Source organism: Maniola hyperantus, chromosome 19 (assembly GCF_902806685.2).
Source record: "Maniola hyperantus chromosome 19, iAphHyp1.2, whole genome shotgun sequence".
Classification (NCBI taxonomy): Eukaryota; Metazoa; Arthropoda; class Insecta; order Lepidoptera; family Nymphalidae; genus Maniola; species Maniola hyperantus.
In genome coordinates, this window is record NC_048554.1 from 5782051 (window position 1) to 5807017 (window position 24967).

The 24967-nt window shown below is 34.6% G+C and overlaps 1 protein-coding gene across 2 annotated transcripts in view; it reads left to right on the top strand.

The window, feature by feature from the left end:
* Positions 1-24967, top strand: part of for (cGMP-dependent protein kinase for) — a 176091-nt gene that overhangs the window by 52804 nt on the left and 98320 nt on the right. For both annotated transcript variants that reach the window (XM_034979014.2, XM_034979015.2), the window contains exon 2: positions 18281-18993. In XM_034979014.2, coding sequence (XP_034834905.1) covers positions 18512-18993 — 482 coding nt within the window. In that variant the 5' untranslated portion in view covers positions 18281-18511. The remainder of the gene's footprint in view (positions 1-18280; positions 18994-24967) is intronic.

Consider the following 24967-nt stretch of genomic DNA (forward strand, 5'->3'; position numbering starts at 1 on the left):
AAAACTACTACGGAATAATATATTTTGAAAAATCATTATAGGGTTTAATAAAGACTTGAGCGTCTTTCTCGTATTAGAGATGAGAAGTATAACAACATTATCAGACTTAGAACGTAAACTAATTAATCCAATTACATCAGTGCCTAGCCTCAGTCAGTAATTCCTATGTATGGACGTATATATGGATTCAGATTCCACGTAAAATGGAAATTCCAAAGGTCAAATCAGATGTTGAATTCCCTAAAATAGAGCAACATTGAGAAAAACTGATACGAACGACGCGATATCATCACAATATAATCAACGTTATACGATATACGAGTATCTCTACGAAAAACTTAGTCGAACCTAGGGTTATTATTTATTAATTTTTATTTTATTCAGATTCTAGTTAGCCCTTGACTGCAATCTCACCTGGTGGTAAGTGACGATGCAGTCTAAGATAGACACCGAAAATACTTTAAATTAAAAAAAGTTTTTGTTTAAAGTGTGGTAGCTGGCAAAAAAAATGTTGGAATGACAAGTCTAGTGTGTTACATAGAAGTCGTTGCTGACAAGGGATTTTATTCTTTTTTAATTGATGACTACCTCATATATTTTCAGGGCTAACTCTAACCTCTAGTCTCTAAATTGGCCGTCCTGAATACCAAAGCAAGCCGTTAGCCCTAAAACTTGATCGCTCAATTACTTAATAAGTGCATCTCTACGGAAGCGCCTAATTTGATGCAAAGTAGGTATAACACGAATGATCTCCAACTGCTTTAGAATTAGAGTAGGTATCGAAAAAATCTTAAATATCACTTCTGGAGATTAATTTTTTAATAAAAAACAACTACGAGAACCTTCATTTTACGGAAAATAATTAATTAGGATAAATAGAATTAAAGAAGGAATCTGTTCTTTGTAACTAAAGAAATGAAGCTTGTGTCTTCAACAATTAGCCGTGTTCTCTTGGTCGATGACAAGCAGACGAGGCACTCAGCAATGGGGGGCAATTTAGACGTAAAAAATAGGTTAAAAGAAGCAAAACTATAATCCTCACAACAATCAACAAAACAATTGATTGAGCCGCGCCGGCCAATAAAAAACCGGCCAAGCGCGAGTCAGAATCGTGCACCGAGGGTTCCGTACTAAAGTCGTATTTTTTCGACATTTTGCACAATAAATCAAAAACTACTTTGCAGAAAAATAAATGAAAATCTGTTTTAGAATGTACCTACCTATGGTAACCGTTTCATATGATCCCCACTTGTCATAATATGATCCCCACTTGTCATAATATGATCCCCACTTGGTAATACCTATATTATCTTACTTTGAAAGTTGGAAATACTAATTATTTGTTCATAAACACATTTTTTTTGTGATGTAACTTCAAATTCACGGTTTTCGGATTTTTCCACTTAAGTGTGCTATAATACCTACTTACCTGCAAAATTTTATGATTCTAGGTCAACGGGAAGTATCCTATAAGTTTCTTGACAAACACGCTGTCGTGTCACCAGACAGACAACGAAGTGATCCTATAAGGCTTCCATTTTTCCTTTTGAGCTACGGAACCCTAAAAATAAATTATTCTTAATTCTAAATAACCGCGATTGAACTACGACATACCATGTACCCGTAAATAACACAATTGTTCATATCACAACCCAGCCACTGTTGAATTGAAAGTAATTGAGAGCAATCTAAAAATAGCCGGAGCTGTTCATGTTAAAATAAACATTAAAGCTTATTAGCTCTAAGTGGTTGCTTATGTTTCATAATTGGTTCAACGGACAGACCGACAGACGGAGCCAACCCTTTGCACGATAATAGCTGTAAAAAACCAAAGTCTAACTAATGTGCATCGTTTAGTACGAGTATCTTGTATGTCGGTGTACCGATTTATTTCTAAGCGAAAAAAATATCTAAATTACAAAAAAAATAAAAACCGACTTCGATACACAAACACTAAAAATTGAAAAATAATTTAATTTATTACCGAATATATTATGTATACAAGAGTTAATATAGTTCCATAATAATACTTTTTGGTGCCGGTGCCAATTAGCTTTAGCTGCGCGAATCGTCTAGACTTCATATTTTTATGAGACTCCACAATGGCACGTCATTGGCACCGACCCCAAAAAATATGATTATGGAACTACATTAACTCTTGTATACATAATATATTCGGTAATAAATTAAATTATTTTTCAATTTTTAGTGTTTGTGTATCGAAGTCGGTTTTTATTTTTTTTGTAAAAATAATTTATTTCACAATTTTTAGTGGTCCCATGGAATTATGCTATGACTGGTTAAAAATCTACTGTTTACTAAGCTATTACACTGATCGCGAGCAATTTACTCTTATCCGTTGAGGAGTTCCAGTATCTATCTTCGAAGATGTTCATCAGATCTTCACCAAATTTAAATGGGACCAACTTTGAAGTATACCCTTTCAAACAAAAAAGAATTTTCAAAATCGGTCCAGGCGTCATCGAGTAATCGGGGAACATACATAAAAAAAAAAAAAAAAAAGATTCCGACGAATTGAGAACCTCCTTTTTTTGAAGTCGGTTAAAAAGCGTTGAGACTTGAGAACATCTTTGTGGTTCTTGTTCAAAAAAATAATCTTTGAGAATGCATACTTAGTACTATTAACTAGTATAAAAAATTTGGTTTACAAACTCAAGTCCACGACAGGTTGAGATGGCAATCGCGGGTATGTGGTAGAAGAGTCCAAGCGGGGATTTTGGAAGGACGGGAAAGATAATTAGACAGAAAAGTGTGTATTTCAATAATCTGACAATTTGAGCATGAAGTAAGGAAATGGCAGAGTCGCAAAGTTTCAAACATTGGCCATGACTTCTGGTTGCGTCCAAATCGTCAGTCTTTTGAGTAGGAGCTACTTGAGGCTTCTCAGTATCTGACCTGGTCGATAAATATTTTTGAGATTTTTGGTTCTAGGTATAGGTATTCTTTTTTTTTTTAGTTATAGACTCCACAGCCAAGTGGCTGCAAGTTGTGAAGTGTTTAACTTTTTTTCTAGTATATAAATAAGTCAATACATTTGAAATATTCATAACATAAAGTTAAAATAAACGACATAGAAGCGTGCGAAATTCATTCATGTATTCATTTTCAACAAAAAGAGCATTCATTTTAAATGAACCGTAAAATTGTTCTGAATCAGCCTTGTTTTGTAATCCTTCTCAAAGAGCGCCATTATTTCGCCTTTAGTTCATAGTAGCGTTCAATGTAATGCCTCAGTCTTTATTGTATAAACTTCATGTACGGTTATTATGTCTATTAACTTCCAACCTACGTAATTGATAATACTACATAACGTTCGCAATGTACATGAACCGTGGTATAAAACGTGCGATGAGGTCTTTGTCAGTATTAAATAACTTGTTATTTTATACATGTAAAGTAGGCACTATTTCATATAATAGATGATATCGATATGTAAATCCTATGTAAATTTATATTAATACGTAAGATATTATCAACTGTTTGAAATTTATTGATGCTTTTAAGGCGTAGGATTTACATATAAATATTTTTGAAACCTAGATACTCAGGAATAGTCTAGAGATAGGTAGAACTCCCGCCTCGTCGTAACCACGACACGTGCAATTGGGTTGAAATATCGACAAATTAAAATATACGAGTAAGTACCTATACCTCGTAGCTGTGGTAGCCTAGTGTTTAGGACGTCCGCCTTCCAATCGGAGGTCGGGGGTTCGATCCCGGGCACGCACTTCTCACTTTTCGGAGTTATGTGCGTTTTTAAGTAATTAAAATATCACTTGCTTTAACGGTGAAGGAAAACATCGCGAGGAAACCTGCATGCCTGAGAGTTCTCCATAATGTTCTCAAAGGTGTGTGAAGTCTGCCAATCCGCACTTGGCCAGCGTTGTAGACTATGGCCAAAACCCTTCTCACTCTGTTAGGAGACCCGTGCTCTGTAGTGAGCCGGCGATGGGTTGATCATGATGATGATGAAGTACCTATAAGTGTGAACAATTATTTTCTTTGAAGAAAGGAAAGAAATCTCCAGCAAAATCTTCATTGACGGATTGATTGAGGACCCGATAAATTCACCCTACAAATCGACAATACAAAAGATGTCAAATGTCTGACAAAATAAATTAATGTTTTAGTATTTTTTTGTTTAGTCCTTTTTATAGGAATTTTAATAATGCGTATCCTATAATAGTTATTTTTTGTTAAGATTTTCAGTTTGTCTTCTAAGATTAGGTTTTGCGGTCTACCTAGTCTACGGTATTCATGCTTTTGGCCCACCAGTAACTTTGAGTTTGACATGGCTGATCTAAATTGTTAAAAAAGGAAAAGCTGACTGACTGATTGACTGATCTATCAATACACAGCTCAAACTACTGGACCGATCGGGCTGAAATTTTACCTTATACCTATCTACAAAAAAGTTCTTTATTAAATAAATAGGTAAAAGCTTTTTCAATCCAGGTTTTTATGCCTGTGTAGTGTGTATTCGTTATTTACGTGATGCACTTCAAGAACACAACGAAAATAACTCGTTTTCAGGTTAAAAAGTAGAGCATTTAAAATTTATGGCTTCGCTAACGTCCAAATTAAACTGCAATTTACCGGACTGGTTTTCACAAATAAAAAACATTTTATTAATTATAATGACTTTTTGAATGTGTTTTATAGCACGTTAACTGCGAAAAAACATAATAACATTTATTTGATTGACAAATAAATGTTACATCGCACTAAAATTATGTCAGTAAAATAATAATTTTGTAACATGATGTATTGTGTTACATAATGTTATTCTTCATTATAGTGGCGCGAAATACCAATTCTTCAAGTTTCTGACTTCATTGCATCTATTGCTGAATGCTTAATGAACCTTTAGTAATAAAAATAAATAGGTATACATGCGAGACCAATAATTAATCTATGTAGGTATACTTACCTAAACCCAAAACAAGAGTAAGGGTGCCTGTCCATGTCCACTGAAGTGGAGCGGAGCGGAGATGTGTATAGTTGACCAATCAGAGTTTTGTCAGATGATGAAATAAAGTTATCACCTTGTTATCACGTTGTTTACCGACAATCTGATAAGTCTGCTCAATACTTCTGCGCTCCATTCCGCTTCAGTGGACAGGCACCCTAATAGGGTAATAGGGTAGGGGAATTTAAGATTTTTAGCAAGCTATGACATAGCTGTTTTCCTTTTCAGTTTCAGTGGCCATAATGATCATATCCATAATAGGTAGGTATATGCACATATAGTCCGCGACAGGTTGAGATTGCAATCGGGGTATGAGGTGGGGACGTCCCGCATGTCACCCGCACTCGCCCACACCGGGTTAGCGCGGGGGCTGTGCAGATGTGCGGGGCGTTCCTTCCCCAATTACCATCTCGATGGGAATTATGCGCCATCATTACCTTCTCTCGGCAAACAAAAAAATCTGGCATTGTGAGCTCAAATGAATAATATAACTTTCCAACTGCATTATTTCGTCAATTATTGTGAACTTTTGTAGTGCTAATTAAAGTGCAATTTGTACAAATCCATCAAGGTTGTGGCATGTGTCCACTTTCAAAAACTGCCATATATAAAATATTCTTGGAATTAGACTTAAATGTATTTATTATACGCAGTGGTATTTTTAGCCCATATAGACCACCTACATTTTGCTGAGACCATTTTGGTCGATTGTTTTTAGCAGGCCAAATCAACGTGACAAGATGTACACTAATAGGGTCTTGGACTGTAGTAATAGACTGTAGTAACTTGAGCCTCAATAGCTCAACGGGTAAAAGAGTGGACTGAAAACCGAAAGGTCGACGGTTCAAACCCCGCCCGTTGCACTATTGTCGTACCTACTCCTAGCACAAGCTTGACGCTTAGTTGGAAAGGAAAAGGGAATATTAGTCATTTAACATGGCTAATATTCTTTAAAAAAAATATATATATATATATATATATTATAATGACGTGATTTTTTGTATATCGGTAGTTTATATGGAGCCAGAATTCATGATTACAGAGGATAATTAAAAAATCATGAATTTTATTAATTTTTTAAAATAATTAATTATTAACGTCACGCTGTCTGGAAAGCAATTAATGACGTCATATGGCGTACACGACAAATATTTTTCTATTTTTTAACATAAAAAATATTTTCCTGCAGAAATTACTCTATTTTTATGTTAAAAAATTGAAAACAATTGTTGTTTATGGATTCAAATTCAAATTTCTTTATTGCGACGTTATTATTAACCTTCCCTACACATCGTGACGTACATGTTAAAAATAAATAAAATCATGCTTTTTAAATTATTCTCATTAATAATGAATTATACCTATAAAATACCACTATACAAAAAATCACTTTATTTTTAACCGACTTCAAAAAAAGGAGGAGGTTGGTTGAGGGAGGTTCTCAATTCGTCGGAATCTTTTTTTTTTTTTTTTATGTATGTTCCCCGATTACTCGAAGACGCCTGGACCGATTTTGAAAATTCTTTTTTGTTTGAAAGGGTATACTTCAAAGTTGGTCCCATTTAAATTTGGTGAAGATCTGATGAACATCTTTGAAGATAGATCATTATCTATCTTCAAAGATAAGAACTCCTCAACGGATAAGAGTAAATTGCTCGCGATCAGTGTAATAGCTTAGTAAACAGTAGATTTTTAACCAGGCATAGCATATTTTAATACCATGGGGCCACTAAAAATTGAAAAATAATTTAATTTTTTACCGAATATATTATGTATACAAGAGTTGATATAGTTCCATAATAATATTTTTTGGGGTCGGTGCCAATGAGGTGCCATTGTGGAGTCTCATAATTCGAAGTTTAGACGATTCGCGCAGCTGAAGCTAATTGGCACCGGCAAAAAAAAATATTATTATGGAACTATATCAACTCTTGTATACATAATATATTCGGTAAAAAATTAATTTATTTTTCAATTTTTAGTGTTTGTGTATAGAGTCGGTTTTTATTTTTTTTGTAATTTTTTTTAATCTATTTTATTAACTAACTGTGCTAAAAATATCATCATTATTTCAGATTCATACCTCATCCAAAGGAATTGATATTAAATTAAAGTATCGTACCTAACTTATGTCGTGGTAATTTTATAGGTTCACTTTCTTAATTACTTATGAAAGATGTAAGTCTTGCAACGAATTTTAGTTCATAGTGCAGCACTATTAAGGTGCTGATAAACTTGAGCATTCACTTGTAATGAGCGTTCTTACGAATGTTACATCACAGAAAAATACGAGAACATTCTATCGAGCGTTCTGGCGAGCATTCTAGCGAGCACACGCGACCGTCAAGTCTGACATCTTCATGAAGAATAGTAGCGAATGCTCAAGATATTCGTAGCAATATTTGGCTCTATGCTTGGCTCGGCTCGTTGTTCAGTTCGACAAAAATAAAAACGGCGAATGCTCGATGTTCTATTACAAGTGAATGCTCAAGTTTATCAGCACCTTTACGGATAAAATATTGGTATACAGGCTATGTTGGCTTACCTATTGAAAAAAAAATCCTTCAAACAGATGTAATTTTCCATCGTCAGCTAATTAATAATTCTAATTTTGTTTTGCATGATATTATAAAATTTATCAAGTCAAAAAAATGCTATTTGTCTAATTAAAGAGGTACAAGACGTAGGTAGGTTTTATAATTATGTTTTAAGTTGTACGTGGCAATTAAAAGCATATATTAATGTGTCGCATTAATTTAACAAGCAACTCGTGTTTAGAACAAGTTTCTAGAAACATTAGTTCTGTCATAATGTAATATGTGTAATATGTATAATTTAATATTCTGACATTGATTTCATAAAAAATGGACAATATTTAGGTACTGAAAATTAAATACCTGGTAGGTACCTCCATCACAAAATTATCACAATCTGGTTACCTACTTAAAAGACTAAAGAGCACTAAACCTTTTAAATTAGTGCATAGTGATTAGTGTAAGTGTAGTGTAAGCGCTGAAAGAACGCGTGAACAAAGCGTGTCTCCAATCAAGAAAGACAACTAATTTCATAGTTCAGATTTTTGTATAAAAAAAAACTGCTCTTCCATAACTAACATTTTATCGGACTGTTTTGTATAAAATCTAAATATTAGAATTGTCATTCAGAAATCAGAATCATAGGCTGAATTTGAATAAATCTGAATAGATTGAAATCGCGTAGCAGCTTCATAAAACTAGCGATAATGATCGCCAAGAATAGGTGAAAGAATATTCACAAAATCTATATTAATTCGAAAGTGCGTCTGTCTTTAGCTGTCCGTTTGCTATAGCTTTTCGCAGCCTAACCGTTTAACCGATTTTAATGAAAGATACAGAGATAGCTTGCATCCCAGAGACGGGCATAGGCTACCTACTTTTTATCCCGGAAAATTAAGGAGCTCTTACAAAGTCGCAGATATTACCTATCTAGTATACTTAGTACAAAAAAGTTAAAGGCCAATACAATATTATTTATTCATAAAATTATCTTAAATATTCGTTTTATAAGGCCAATTACCAAAAAATTGATCGAACAATGAGACTATTTATTTACAGTAGTTATTTTAACTGCCTCTCATAAGTCAATTCTGTTCGATGACACGGCATAGGAATGTCCCCGAACTCACTTTGCAATTTAAGTAGTGTGATTAATATTCTTTTATACAAGTATAATATTCTTTTAAATATATACGCGAAATGTTTCCATAGTGTAGGTCGATCGGGAGTTAATGATAAAAGAAACAACAAAATATGTACACGTAACATGTGTTTTACTCATTATTTTTTATTGCTGGTGATTACAATCTCATAGTCACCTAAAAATGCCTTTATAATACTGTTTTTTCTTTTTCTTCATTTGAGGAAAGGTTTTTAATTGACTCAGATCTCATATAAAAGGTAAACGATAACATAATTCAACTGAGGATGAGGTTTGCAATGAAATTATATATACATAGAGATAAGATACGATAAACTATGTTATAATAATAATTAGGTGCAAAGGAAAATACACAATCACGCGAAAAAAAATTTAAAAATGTAGTTAATTTTATTTCAGAACATCCCTCATCAACAGATCCAATAATTTCGTTCAGTTCATTGCACTTTTGATAACACATAAATTACAATTATTAATCTCGAATTATCGGTCAGTCTCCAATAAAAAATATAGGTACCTAGACATAATTGCAAAAAATGATATTAAAGAAATCTGATAAGTGTTTTTTTCTCCTCCAATTAACTTAATTTCACAAAATTGCACGGACCAACATTTCGTCCTTAATTTTTTATGCAAACATTACAGAGTTGAGATAATTGTTTCATTGACATAATTTTATTGTGAGCGACGCGCGCGCACGCTTGAATTCTCTTATCTCGATCCTCATTCGACAATTGGGCGGCCCTCTGTATCTTAGCCCATGTTATCTGTCGTTGAAATGATCGATGCATCGTTCGTACTTTATTTAAATGAATGTACATTTTCAACTTTGTTAGGGTTCCGTACCTCAAAAGGAAAAAAGGGAACCCTTATAGGATCACCTTGATGTCTGTCTGTTGGTCTGTCAGTCGTGTCTGTCAAGAAAACCTATAGGGTACTTCCCGTTGACCTAGAATCATGAAATTTGGCAGTTAGATAGGTCTTATAGCGCAAGTAAAGGAAAAAATCCGAATATTGTGAATTTGTTATTACGTCACAAAAAATTTGTTCATGAACAAATATTTTTAACTTTTTAAGGAAGATTATACTATATCAAGCAGCATCATGTGAAAGGGCTTTACCTGTATATTCTAAAACAGTTTTTTTAATGCATGTCTTTGATTTATCGTGTAAAATGTCGAAAAAATGCGACTGTAGTACGGAACACTCGGTGTACGAGTCTGACACGCACTTGGCTGGTTTTTTATCCTGATACAAGTTAGCCCTTGACTGTGATCTCACCTGATGCTAAGTTATGATGCAGTCTAAGATGGAAGCGGGCTAACTTGGAAGGGGGGTTTGGTAGTTTCATTAAACCTACCTATACCCGTGATGGTTTCCGGAAATCTGTTTATCATTTATGTAGGTACCGATGTTGTCACGATTAAAATGTCTTCAGTGGGGTCCTAGACTAAAAGTATAGTTGAAAATATGTTGTATAAGTACTTTTGTTTGTAGAGATGAATTTCGAAACGCGACCTTTCCAAATCCTTCAACTTTTTGACATTTAGTTTCATCTTGTGTGTTTAAGCGATTGTGTTCATATTATGAGCTTTTTATACTCTATATTATGTGCCCCGGTTTCGCACGGGTAACCTTAAGTATTCATGCATACTTCTATACTCAATATTTTATAATAATTATTATGAACTAGCTGCCCCGGCGAACTTCGTACCGCCTAACAGTCGATTCTTTTTCAGGATATTTTTTAATTTTTTCTCTCCGTATGAACCATCCTCGTACTTCAAGGAATATTATGAAAAAAGAGTTAGCGACATCGGTTCAGCTGTTCTCGAGATTTGCGATCAGCAACACATTCAGCGATTCATTTATATATATAGAGATACGACAGGATGTGTGTCTTTCTGTTTGCTGCCTATATAATCTTTGCCAGACAGAACAGATCTTAAAATTGGTCACACAGAGATTTTGACTCCTGGAGATCTAAACCTACTTGAAAGAAGTAGTGGGCATCAGTTAGCACCTAATATAATAAATATCATCTCCAAAGAGACACTCTACCTGTTCAGCCCTTTCGAGATCAGCTGATTTAACAAACTTAACTTAGTGTAGTGACTTAATGTGGCCAATTCTCTTGTACACAATCTCTAAATTAAACCAAAATGGCACGTCTAAATCTATTGCTATCCCTTTCATAATGTTGCTTGCAAAAAAGGATAGTACTAGATTTATACCTATTAATTTAGTTTAGTTTAGAGATTGTGTACAAGAGAATCGGCCCCAATTGTACACCCATAATAATTATAATCACCCACCGGAACTAAATATAGCGCAGGAACACCCACTTTGATAAGTAGGGTGAGGTCATGATCAACATGACATTTATAACCAAGGTTTTAAAGTTTCGACCTATTGTAAAGTGGGTAAATTAAGGTTGAAATCTATAGAGCGCACTTTGACTTTGCTCAGACTGTGACATTGTTAAAACGAGGCAGCGTTATATCGGTGGCATAAATCTGTCTCGTGTTAACTGAAGCTTAAGTCTGAGCAAAGTAAAAGTACGCTCTATACGCAGCCTAGATACAGCCTCTTTTGCATGTTTCACGGTAGGTACACCATTTCATCGTAGCATGCCCTAGAAAACAGAATCTGTTTAATTGTAATCGATTTGTCCGGCTGTAAGCTTTAGTATTTTTTCACGGCACGACGGCCATCTGACTTCCGCTACCGGTTAAGGATGAACGAGTAAGTTCCTAGCTGAGGTTTAGAATGACTGAGTATTTCGACTCCATGGACAATGAATTTTCTATATCCTACTTTATGTAAATTGGGATGAAAATATTGTGTTATAAAAGATTTTTTAAAGGTCACTTATGCTAGCGACTTCGTCCGCGTGGACTACACAAATTTCAAACCCCCTAGTTTACCCTCTTAAGGGTTTAATTTTCAAAAATCCTTTCTTAGCGGATGTCTACGTCATAATAGCTATTTGCATGCCAAATTTCAGCCCGATCCGTCTAGCTGTGCGTTGATAGATCAATCAGTCAGTCATTCAGTCAGCTTTTCCTTTTATATATTACCTATATAGATTTAAAGGACCAAGTTTTTTTTGATCCAATAAGTAGGTACATTGTTTCAAATCATCCAAAAGATTTGTTATAGAGCGCGCGAAACAGGTAGTCCCACCTGAACAGGAGGTGTACCTACACTCAACAGATCTCTCTATATGTTGCAACTTCAGATTGTACTATTTTGTTTTGTGATCACTGTAATAGGAACGTCACGGAAAACTCACGATCCATGTTAGGATTGCACTGTAGGGGTCGGGCATTGAATATATTTATATTCCGCGTTGATTTGGTCGTGGTAATGAAAACTGTTGCCATTATTATTGGCCCAGTGCCGCGTTTGTCGCCTTCGAATTATTTTCTCATAGTCTTTGTTTGTACAGTTGACTAAGCCGTTTAGGTATTATGAAAAACTAACGTAACATTACTCATAGGGTCTAGATTTAATTCAGTGCTTTTATTTCTGTAACTTTCTGTAAGATTCATGTTTTACATCTACCATTAAAAGACCTCCTTTATTCAACTAAGCACCTATTAGATGATGCTCGCGGTTTCATCCATGGTTTTTTAAAAGTCCCGAGGAAACTTTTTAATTTTCCAGGATTACAAGTAGTACCTATATGTCCGTTTCCGGGATTCAAAGCAAAGCATCTGTTAAACACGTCAAGATCCATTTTCAAGTTTACTTTTCATAGAGTCGCTTTATTGACGCCTGATTTAACAGAAGGTCCTTTTACTTAATCACCGTTTCCTTTAAATTTATTTAAAGGAAACGGTGAAAAATTGGTAACTGTTCAATGTGAAACTTGATGCGCACGCTTGACCACGATCACCAGGCTTTGATAATATTACAGCCGCGGTCTTTAAAATAGTTGATTGTAGTTTATTGCTAAGCAAAATTTTACATTGGCGTTACTGTATCAATAAATCTAAAGCAAAAATAATTTATTCACACCTTTGTAACTATTTAGCGCGCAGTGTACGCCTGTCACCAACTAATAAATAGGTTACAAGTATTGCGTTAAACGTTAATATTTTGTACGTCATGTCAGTCCTCAACGCAATGTCGTCGCTGCTGCATGTAGGTACATAAATTAGTAAGTAGACTAACAAAACTCTACAAGAAATATAATACTTACATAGAATAATTGTAGTTTTTAAGAAGTCACCTTCTGCAGGCATTTTTCAGTTTTGTTTTACCTTCAATTAAACAAATTTCACTCTAAAGTCTAAATACGTACGATTTTTTCATTCACAAAATAATGATTATTGTTGCATTGCTTTTTTAATTAAATGCCAACCACCTATTATTTTATAATTACACGTACAATGTACATTGAATTTTAAATATTATCTTTGCTTATTTTTATTCATACAAAATGTACCTATCTAAGAGTAAGCAGCAACTTTTTTCTCAAACCTAGAATTATTTATTAAAAGGTACATAAATTACGCAAATAAAACTACTAGTATAGTCATGAATATTTATTTGTGTTTCAGAATACATTTTGTTCTTTTTATTTTAAATGTCAAAAATAATTGTGGATATAATATTAATAAAGCAAAACCTGATGGGGCTTTTAATTTTTGACTACATGTTACATAATAGTAATTAGGTAATTAATTAACATATTGTTTTTTTTAATGAAATATAATATTTCGTACATCTAAAGTTCAGATACATGAAACAACTTTTAATAAAGTTTATGTTGTGTGTGTACCTAAGCCTACTTTGATTTCAACAGAAACTCGTTGAAAAGTAAAATGCTTGTAATCATTTTGTTCTTATATTTTCGTGATCGAATTTATGGTTTTATGGTGCTAACTTATTCCTCCTGACTCCTGTTCTTATTGTTTTAATCCATGCTAATATCAAAAATACAAATGAGCATCTGTCTCTATAATATGTATCTTACGTTTTCACGATGTAAGAGTTAAAAATAAAGGCCATCCGTTTCACCGATTATACCGAAAATTGTTACTGTGGTCCCGAAAATGGACATAGGCTACCTCTTTTCCGATAAATTTAAGGATTAAAAAAATTGAAATCCACGCGAATGAAGTGGCGAGCATCATCCATTTTATTCAGAGATAGCAGGCGACAGCCATTACGGACATTTTCGCATAACATAAATTGTTGATAGTTATATAAAATATTATATACCTTATAAGCCAAAGATTTGTAACATGTAGCACGGATGCAGGGCTATAAATGGATCAATAGATCAATTACGTTCATCATTTCACATCATTCGCCGGTATCGTCATTATAACGATAGAGATCCACTGACAATGCTATACGAAGACCGGTATAAATTACAAATAATAGTCTGTTGTGTTAATTTAATGAGTAGTCTATTATCCATGGGTTCATTACTAACTTATAGTTTTTTTGAATAAAACCGGGTTTTATTAATCAAATCGTTTGCAAAAGAAAATCTACGCTAGTAGTATTATAAAGAGGGAAAGTTTGTAAGTTTAAATGTAGGGGAATATCTCCGGAACTATCGATCCAAACCTGAAATTTTTCATTGATAGATAGCTAGTAAATTATCCCCGGATTATATCACACCTAGACAAAGTCAGTGGAAAAAGCTAGTGTCTCAATAAATGGAAATATTATTTTGACCATACTATAGCAGCTGTATCATTAATAATAATCAGTCACCTAAAAATAAATTCTGAAATTTCCTATTTTGAAATGGAATGATTGTGAAAAGATTATTGTGAACGGTAAAAAAGTAAAGGTACTAAAAAGGGGCTTTGCTGGATACTTACCCGTATCAAGATTGAAATGCTTTTTGTAAAATTGAATAATAATTGTTACTAAATTATTTTTGTCGCATAGTATAGCTTTCGCTACGTAACGTCATCTTATGGACAGGTTGTTGATATAAATAAGTAAAGGTCTAACATTTTCAATGGAAAATTTGTCAGCACGTGCCAGTATGATTTAATTTCGTAGGGTAATTAATGCGACGATTTAGAAGTCATTATTGAATGACTAATAAATAATAAGGTCTTCGGTGCAAGCGTAGTATTATTTTATAGTATTACCAGATGATGCCCCTGACTTCGTCTGCGTGAATTTAAGTTTTTCAAAAGACTCTTTGAAACTATTTGATTTTCCGGGATTAAAAGTAGCCTTTGTCTGTCGCCGGGATACGAGTTATCTCTGTACCAAGTTTCGTCAAAATCGGCTTAACGGATGGGCCGTGAAAACTAGCAGACAGACAGAAATATAATTTAGCAATTTGTATTATTAATATTTTATATTTTTTTAATGTGAATGAGACGATAAAATTATAAGCGATTTTAACATTTTTTGGAGTAGAACAACTAATTTAAGTAAATTTTACTATTTAATAATCTAAAGATAGCTAAATACTATGAAATAAACCAAAAAAAATGTAATAATATTATAAGCATAATATTATGTCCTGTTGACTATACTAACTATGATACATAGGTTTACTTACTTAAATGTCATATTAGAGAGAGAGCCAGCGCGTGCTAAACCTTCGCCATTTTATAAAAGCTGAAAGTTTATTTACGTATTGTCCCCAACACTGGGAGGAACGTTTGCTTGGATATTTGTTCGGATCATGGTGGCTTGATTGATAATAAAAAAAATACACTTTTATGTTCTGTTATCTCCCAAAGCCACCATGATCCAAACAAACATTCAAACAAACGTTCCTCTCAGTGTTGGGGACAATACCTACGCAGAGAAACTTTTAGCTTTTATAAAATTACGAAGGTCTGGTACGCACTGATTTTTAGTCCATATTGATTGTGTCACAGAACACTAACTACCTGCCTATCTATTATCATGATTGTACCTAATAAGTTATATTTAATGATTTAGATCGCATATTCGGATTTATGTTTTCAAATGGATTAAAATCATTTGATAATAAAAATTTGATAACGCTAACAGTAAGTATTTTTGTATTCTACAAAAGTAACAGAGCCATAATTTTATGAATATGGTCTGATTTTGCACATGAAAATGGCGTGTTCATACATTTTTGCTTTAAAATTAGTTAAATAAGGGAAATAGCTAGGTATTTCGCTTTTTGCCTTGCCATAATAATACCTACAGGTGCTACGAAGCATTCCTTAACAACTGTTATGTCCAAATTCCTACGTGATATTTTTTTTATATTAGACTCATTAGACCATAATTTTTTATTGAAACAAAAATATAAGGAAATTCTAAAATAAGTGACATGTGTACAATAAATAACTATTCTTGAGTATTGCTTAGAAAAGCATAATTTAATTCAGAATAATAGAAAATTGAGCTAGTTTTTCATTAAGGGCCCAGTTGCATTTCAGGTGGCTAAAGTTATACTATTTGGACACAAAAAAAAAACCAGTGTTAAAGTAACCTTATTTTAACCGGCTGATATCAACTGACAAGTGGTACATTCAAAAACACTTCCAATTCTTAAACCGGGACCGCAGGGTCCTGCACAGATTTTACAATATTTATTAAACCCGTACTTAACCCCTAATCGATTTCTACGCGGCATAGCACCGGAATGCTAAATCGCTTGGTGGCAAGATTTGTCGGTAGGGTGGTAACTAGCCACGGCCGAAGCCTCCCACCAGACAAAAATGCCCTTGAATATTTAACCCAGAATCCATTTGAAACTTTACTCCGACATAATAAAATACTATCTGATAGTACCTTGTATTGTGTCAGTTCTGAGGATTATAAGATTAGATAGCCAGCATCATGTGGCCAGTGTACCTCTCAATCAGGTGATCAACAGCACCTATTGTCATACCAATAAGCTTGATATCCCTTTCACGTTGATAAAGCAATTGCAGCCTTATCTGTTCCAAATCACTTCAGAAATACGACGAAATATATGTATAAGTAATGGCGCCGATTCTGTTGTGTTTCTCTAAACTAAATTTAGAGTAGAGTATCTGCATTTTATTTTTTTATTTTGTAATATTGCTAAAAAAGGACGGAACATGAATTTTACATATAAAGATTCTATAGAGCGCTCTACCTCAAACAATAGACAACTATCAACTGACAGCTAAAGTCTGTCCTTTTCATATTACATTACATAGCTTAAAAGGGAAAAAAGGAACCCTTATAGGATCAGTTTGTTGCCTATCTGTCAAGACTAGGGAAATCAAATCCTACAGGGTACTTCCCGTTGACCTAGAATCATGAAATATCTTATACTATAGCACAAGTAAAGGAAAAAACCGTGAATGTGTGGTTACACCACAAAATATTAAAGATTTGAGTTCCCGACCAAATTAGTTTACTAAATCAAATCATGATGGCGATCTAAGTAAAAATCTGCATGTTAATGAACTTGCAGATATTTACTATACTGGTTTAAGATTTCTTGTACGATGGTGCGGAACCTTTCGTGTGCGAGTTCGGCTTGCACTTGACCGGGTTTTTTATACAAAATATAGTGAACGAAACGAGCACCTGCCTACCTGTGACTGAGTAACTCCACCGCCAATCATCAGATTGGCCAGTTATTGTTTATACGCACCTTGAATAAACCTACTTAGCTGCAAAGAAATTCTGTAGATGTTATAAAAAAAAATTTGCTTGCCCCCACACAGTACCTGTCGAATTACGAATGGTCAAAAATTAGAGCGCCTTATCAAACCAGCTGAATGCTATATTTAGTTTGTGCTTGCGTGATATGATTAATACCATAATCGGAAAACAGTCTAATCAAAGAATTATTTTGCTTATAGATTAAGAACACATTTCACGTAACTTTTGTCTCTATAGTCGTAAATTCTATAAAAAATGATTATAAAAATAATATGCTAGGCCTTTGTAGTTTGTTTATTAACAATAAAACATAGAGTACGTTGTTCCTGTCGTTGAGATCGACAAAACGTCATATAGGTATGAGTACGGTAGGTATGAGTATGAGTATGAGTATGGTACATTACTTTCGGCCGCGTACTGTACCTACTTATTGCAAGGTCAGACTATTACTAATATGAAGCATCCAGAATTTGAATGTTACAAGTACCTAACTAAGCAGACAAAGTTGCTGTTTTCTTAAACTTATCTAAGGCTAAGTATCTTTGAAGTTAAAGGTTATCTCAAGTATACTTTGATCATATAAAAGTTTTAGGGAAACCGACTCATACTAGATAGAGATTCGTCATATGCATGACAACCAAATAAGTTTGGATAACTTTTGAACCATCCTATAGCTATGCATGGAAACTTTTATAGGGTGGACTCATTATTAGACGTTTCGTGCTTAATTTAACACGGGGTAGAGAAGAGACCCGGACAGCAGCTAGTTTTGCTATAATACTTTTTTAAGCCACACCAAACTGATAACACACGTAGGTAATTCGAATACAGATTTTACACTAATTACCCACTTATACGACAGAAAATTTGATGAGATAATATAATAAATGCTTCCATTAGATAAAAAAAATACGTTACAAATATACCAATGTTTATTTTGATAAATAGATGATAGTATAATGAGAAAAATATTATTTGCAGGGCGTCACCGAGGCACGCGGGGCTAAGCGCGGCGAGTAGGACGGCGTATCACTACACCGTCCGTCCGCGCTCGCGTCGCACGACTCGCATTGACACGCATCCTGCAACTCCCTCCGTGCAAACCGAGAGACTATAAACCGTTACACCAGCCAGTGTTCAAACGTGGACCTTATTAACCCAAGTGCGATAGTAATCCCCAGTGATTCTGTGCAGTGCTCGGTAGCCGAGTGAATGCGCGTCTGTTTCGATACCCTCTGCTTCGGATCGTCACAGCGAGCAGCTGGTGACGATGAGCCGAGGGCCGTAGTGCATACTGGAGGAGGAGCGCTGACCGTGGCGCCCACCGTCAATGGTGATAGACGTGCGTTAGACGAGACCTATCGAGAGGAGTTGAATGGTATAATGGGGACTCCTAGCGCGATGAATTCAGACGAAAATTGTGTTGCTAATGCAACAGTGACGAGCGATATGCAGCCGCTCATAGAGCGGATAAGGGAGCTGGAAGCGCTTTTAAAGCAGCGCGACCAGGAGATGCTGGAGTTGCGCTCGCAGCTGGACAAGTTGCAGAGCGTGTTCCCGTACCAGCAATATGCGAGGGGATCCAGAGGTCCCAGGAAGCAGCGGGCGCAGGGTATCTCTGCCGAGCCGCAGACCAGTTCATCCCTTCAGGATCTGGCGCACCAAACGTTCCCGATCTACGACAAAAGCGAGACGTAAGTACAATTTCTTTCTTATCGTTACACAATCGTTAAGTGGTTATTGACTTCAATTGTTTTCACAATGTTCATACAACAACATCCTTGCAGAATTGAATGATGGTTATCACTCAACACTCAATATTGTGGATATCAATAGTGTGTAAGCTTTATTTCATTTAAAGGTTTTAAATGTGGAAAATGAACTCATACCATGGTTATTTCAAACAACCATACATACCTTATTATACATTTTCATAGATACCTTAGAAATACGTGCTTTGAATTCGAACTTGCAAACTTTGTTATACTATAACTGTATTGAGTTCCGAAGCTGATATTATGGTATTTTAATATAAATAATATCATTGCTATAGATATAATATGCCTTTGCAATGATCTTAGAAATCATAAATGGCGATGTGTAATTGGCAATATAGCCAATGTCAAACAGTAAATGTTTATCATATCAAGACGTAATTAATACTGCAGGAAATTAAAAGAAAACTCGGCTTTAATCGCCTTAAGAAGCCGTTTTACTATTATTTAATTATAGTACCTTTAATTAACAATCTGGAACAGAGTTCCATATAGAAGCCGTTATCCAATTTTGTATGGGTAAACATCAAATTTATATTACATGGCTTAGGTATAACAAAATATAAGTTAGCGATACACAAACGCGATTCAAAAGTCAAAGTTTTAAGTCTTCATTTTAGATAGATACGTTATACGCAACGTATCTACTTCGTTTAAATACATAATTTAATATCATTGAATATATTACATACGTAAATATTATACCAATATAATTTTGAAGACAAAAAGACATACGCATTTATTAAAATAATAACACAATTCTATTAAATAAACTTAAATCTAAATTAAAAGTACTTAAAAATATTAAAATAAAACATACAAACTTAAATAAACCAATATAATATATTCAAAAGTCTTAGTTATAAATAAGTAGAAGCCTTATAATCTGCAAAGATGGATAGCTGATATTTGAAAGGTTTATTATCTCACTAAATAAAGCCCCTCGACTTTGTACATGTAAATGATTTTTAAAAACCCCGTGGGAGCTATTTGATTTTCCGAGATAAAAAGTTATTCTATCGGTCTATATAGCTTGCATCTTGGATAGACTCTATCCAAGATGAAAGCTATATCTGTACAGAGTAGATGATACGTGCAAGTTTATCTATACGTTTAGGTTTTGTAAAATCCCGTGGGAAATCTTTGATTTTCCAGGACCAGAAAAATGTCCTTATGCCTATATCCTTTCCCGGAATTTACCTTTCGTCAAAATTGGTTCATCGGATGGCAGACAGACAGACAGACAGACGCAAATTCATACTTAAAAAAATTAGTATGGCCTAGGTAAGTTTGTAATACTCAACCGTATTATAGGTACCTACCGTGGGCGGTTCTGTGATAAATAAAATAAAATAAAAGTAAACCGTATGAAAATTCGTATAAAATACAAATAAATATAATATCAAAAAATTGCAAAACAAAACACATGACAACTAAAATGCTAAAAACACTTTTATCACGTCGATTTTGTTATTTACGAGACAGCCCTGCGTTTAATAATCGACGCGCAACAGCTATAATGTTAGTTTGATGAATGTTGGGTTCGCACTTCGCAGTAATTTTCGTATGTATCATCATTATCCTTAGGTATATCAATAAGGCCGTCATCTTATTTCCCTTGATTACGTATTCGTGAGAACACTTACATTCTATATTCTCCTCTTATTCTCCTTTAATACGAGTATGCCATTGGTTCACTCAATACATAGAAAATGTAGATACTTATCCGCGGAGAACCCTCGACTTTTTAATATTTAACTTTACACTAAGTACCTACTTAATATAATAAAATGATCTAAGTATTATACTATTTTTATGTTCTCTCTGCTAACGTTTTAATTATAACTAGCTTATGCTCGCGACTTAGTCCGCGTGGACTACACAAATTTCAAACCCCTATTTCACCCCCTTAGGGGTTGCATTTTCAAAAATCCTTTCTTAGCGGATGCCTACGTCATAATAGCTATCTGCATGCCAAATTTCAGCCCGATCCGTCCAGTAGTTTGAGCTGTGCGTTGATAGATCAGTCAGTCAGTCACGTTTTCCTTTTATATATTTAGATACACAGAAAACACATAAGCAGGAATATCTAAGCGTAGACCTAGAATTTCGTCAGATTTTTCACATCATCATCATCATCGTCAACCGATAGACGTCCACAGCTGGGCATAGGTCTCTTGTAGGGATTTCCACATGCCACAGTCATGCGCCGCCTGAATCCAGCGACTCCTTGCGACTTGTTTGATGTCGTCTGTCCACCTAGTGGGGGTCTACCAAGTACCAACGGCCAAGCGCCTTCCGGTACGAGGTCACCATACCAATACCTTGGGAGTTGGGACACCAAAGTTTATCTGTTATACAGAAGACTGAAGATTAAAATTAATTTTCGTTCCAACATACAGATTTCCTTTTAGCACTCTATTATCCACTCTCTGGTACGTATATTTCCATTATTAGGTAAATATAAATAAATAATTTATTAAGATTAAGGACCCGGGCCTAAAAGGTACCTATGGAAAATGGTGGAATTTTGATATAATATAGATTTCAGTGCCCTGAGCAGAAGACTCTATGAGCGCTATCACTGTTTCCGAGTCCCTTTCAGTTTGAACTTATTTTGCAATAAGCTGGCCATTGAAAGAAATATAAAATGACTGCAATATCAACTTCAAATGCACATAATCTGATCTTGCAGGCAGGAGGGTACAAAATCAGTTGAAATTCTGAAAGTGACTCGGAAGCAGTGTAGCACCCGTACAGACTTTTGCTCAGGTCACTGAAATCTATAACATATCATAATCCGAGGACAATTAACTGAAACCATATTTTTCATACTCCGGGAATGCCCGGGGTCCTTATAATGCCTACTCTAAAATGTTCTTAAAAGTTCGAATATCTCGGCAAGTAATCAGAAAATTAAACAAAATCAATGATGTTGGTAGCCGGAATCGTGACTTCCAAAACATGAAAATGATTTCTGTAACTGCTATTAATTTACAGAGTATTTTTTAAGTAAATAACCGTGACGTGTTGTCTCAAATTCAAACAACTAATCTTGAACTCGTTTTTAACCACAAAGCTTGTGGTCCCAAGAGTAATCAATCTTTTACAAAACATAGAGAGGTTAACCTTAACTTTTGCTTCCGCTTCGGTGTTCAAATTCAAGATTTTATATCATAGTTTCAACACTTAGCATCCCCAACGAAAGGATTTTCAGAAGTTCTATCCAAGCAAAGCTGGGGCGGATCATCATCATCATCGTCAACCGATAGACATCCACAGCTGGACATAGGTCTCTTGTAGGGATATCCACACGCCATGCCTTGCCTCGCCTGAATCCAACACGTCCTGCGACTCGTTTGATGTCGTCTGTCAACCTGTTGGAAGACCCCCCACTAGGCGGACAGTCGACAGACGAGGCTGATCAGGTAGTCATTAATAAAAGTATCTATAAAAAGAAAATATCAACTGCCGCATGTATGAAAGATCATCACTTGACTGATATGGCGGATTTTTTTTTGTTGTGTTCGTAATTTTATTATTAGGACAAGGTTTATGTAAAAGATTTTTTTTGGAAAATCCACCGCAAAAATCGGATATATATTCGGGTTATATTTATATATGAAAAAATCTCAATAGGTACCTACACTTCTTATTTTCTGCAATAGCAAATTGCACCCGTGCGATGTCGGGGTAGGTCGCTAGTTTTTCTCATAAAAACTCATAACGAAAGCGTTGTGGGTTGATTTTTAGTTTTTTTTTGTACAAATCTTTGTCAAAAAATTATTTTGGTCTTAAAATCACCATAATAGTTGCCCCATTTAATGAATCCGTATAGTATTCGGATTTTTTTCCACTTAATTTAATATATAAAACATTGAATAATCCATAAAATTGCAATACATAAAGTTACAATTAACTTAATGACACATTAAAAACATTTATTGACGAATCATAATATTATTACAGTCGTGTGCACATAATTAAGAACGACTATTAAGGTACTCCAGTCCGTGGCAAATGTAGCTAAACCAAACTGCTATAACTTTGTCGTAAAAATAACTTTTGAACATTTATCAATATAACTATGTATTCATTGTTTGTTTGTATACTTTTATTTGTCTTATATTATCATATCCTATTATATATATATATATTGTTTTATACATTTGCCATTGTGCAGTAGGCGTTTATTTATTTTATTTTAAATCTTTATTACATACAAAAGGATACAGCGAGATTAGATTAGAGAATTCCTAAATGACTTCCAAATCAATAAACATCATGACTAAATTGGTCCAATATACAAAATAATATAAATGTTGATCATGCAAAATAGTTTCATGAATAAGTACACAATACACATAATCTTATCATGAGTACAGAGTACATCCTGTCAGATGTCTAGATCAGGGTTATTGCGGATCCCAATATTTTGACATCCGCGGATGCGGATGCGAATATCCGTAACACCCTAGGTGGGTACCATTGTACACTTTTTGATTGGTCAGTTAGCAAACGAAGATATCAACTAGCAAACACGCGCGAAGCACGCACCACTCTGGCCCCGCGCACTTTCTTTGCAGGTCGTTACTTGTTGCGAATATGAATCCGCATCCGCAAAAGTTCCGCATTAAAATATGCGGATGCGGATGTCTGAACTCACGTGGGTGTCCCGCATTTGCGGATGCGGATGCGAATATCCGTAACACCCCTGGTCTAGATCATACCCATCAGTACAATACGTAAATATCGATCTAATAGCTTGTTTAACTATACAATGATTGTGGCTATTCATCATAATTTTAACTGCAACAAGTCTTTTATAAATTACAAGCAATCAAAACAAGGTCAACGTCATATGATGTATTGTATTACATGTGTATCGGTAACTGTAGAATAGCATACGGTTATTGAAAAATTAGGATAATTAAGGATCGTCTTTTAGATTTCTGTCAAACGATTGACAGATCATGGACACGAATTTGAATGGTCAGTTCACAGGTATAAAGTCCCGCAAATTGCTAGTGCGCGTGGCCGCTATTTTAGTGATGACAGCACTACACTGAAGTTTTGAGCTGATCGTAAATTTTTATTTCGACTGAATCAAAATGACGTCATTTCGATGTTAATGAGCATGATTCCAGCGCAATTGCAATTTGCGAGACTTATACTTACATAATATTTTCCTGGATTTAAACAAACTTCAGTTATGGTAGAGTTCAAATAACCATAATATGAGCTTAATACGAGGTAGTTACTTATTTCGAAATTACGGACAGACACTTCAAATTTATTTATTAGTATAGATTTGACACAAAGATTACGCGCTTTTTGTCAGTGTTACATTATTTCATAATTTTATGTTATCCTTAAATTATAAAGTAGCTTTTACAAAACTTGCAAAATTGAGGTTTATGCTTCACCGCGCGTATTAAATCACTCTCAGATTATAATTTTTTGTTACCTCTGAAGGTTTAATTGAACCATAAAAACAACAGCGATGTGTTTAACGGTCTCTTTAAGGTTGCCGACTTGAAAGTTATGTGCGTCTTATGGGGTGAGAAGTGGTGCATTTTTAAACAAACTTGGCACTTACCCATAGTGTTTATTATTCTCTTGCCCGACAGGGACTATAAATAAAATATTATGTAAAAATAAAATACAACAAACTGCGTTAATAAAATTCCAATAACGCCTATTTTTTCATTACTGCTTGTTACCATATTGAGTTGTATGATGAACTAAATGATGCCCACGACTTCGTCCGCGTGGATTTATGTTTTTCAAAAATTCCGTGAAAACTCTTTGATTTTCCGTGATAAAAAGTAGCCTATGTCCGTCCCCGGGGTGTAAACTCTGTACTAAATTCCAGCAAAATCGGTTAAACTGT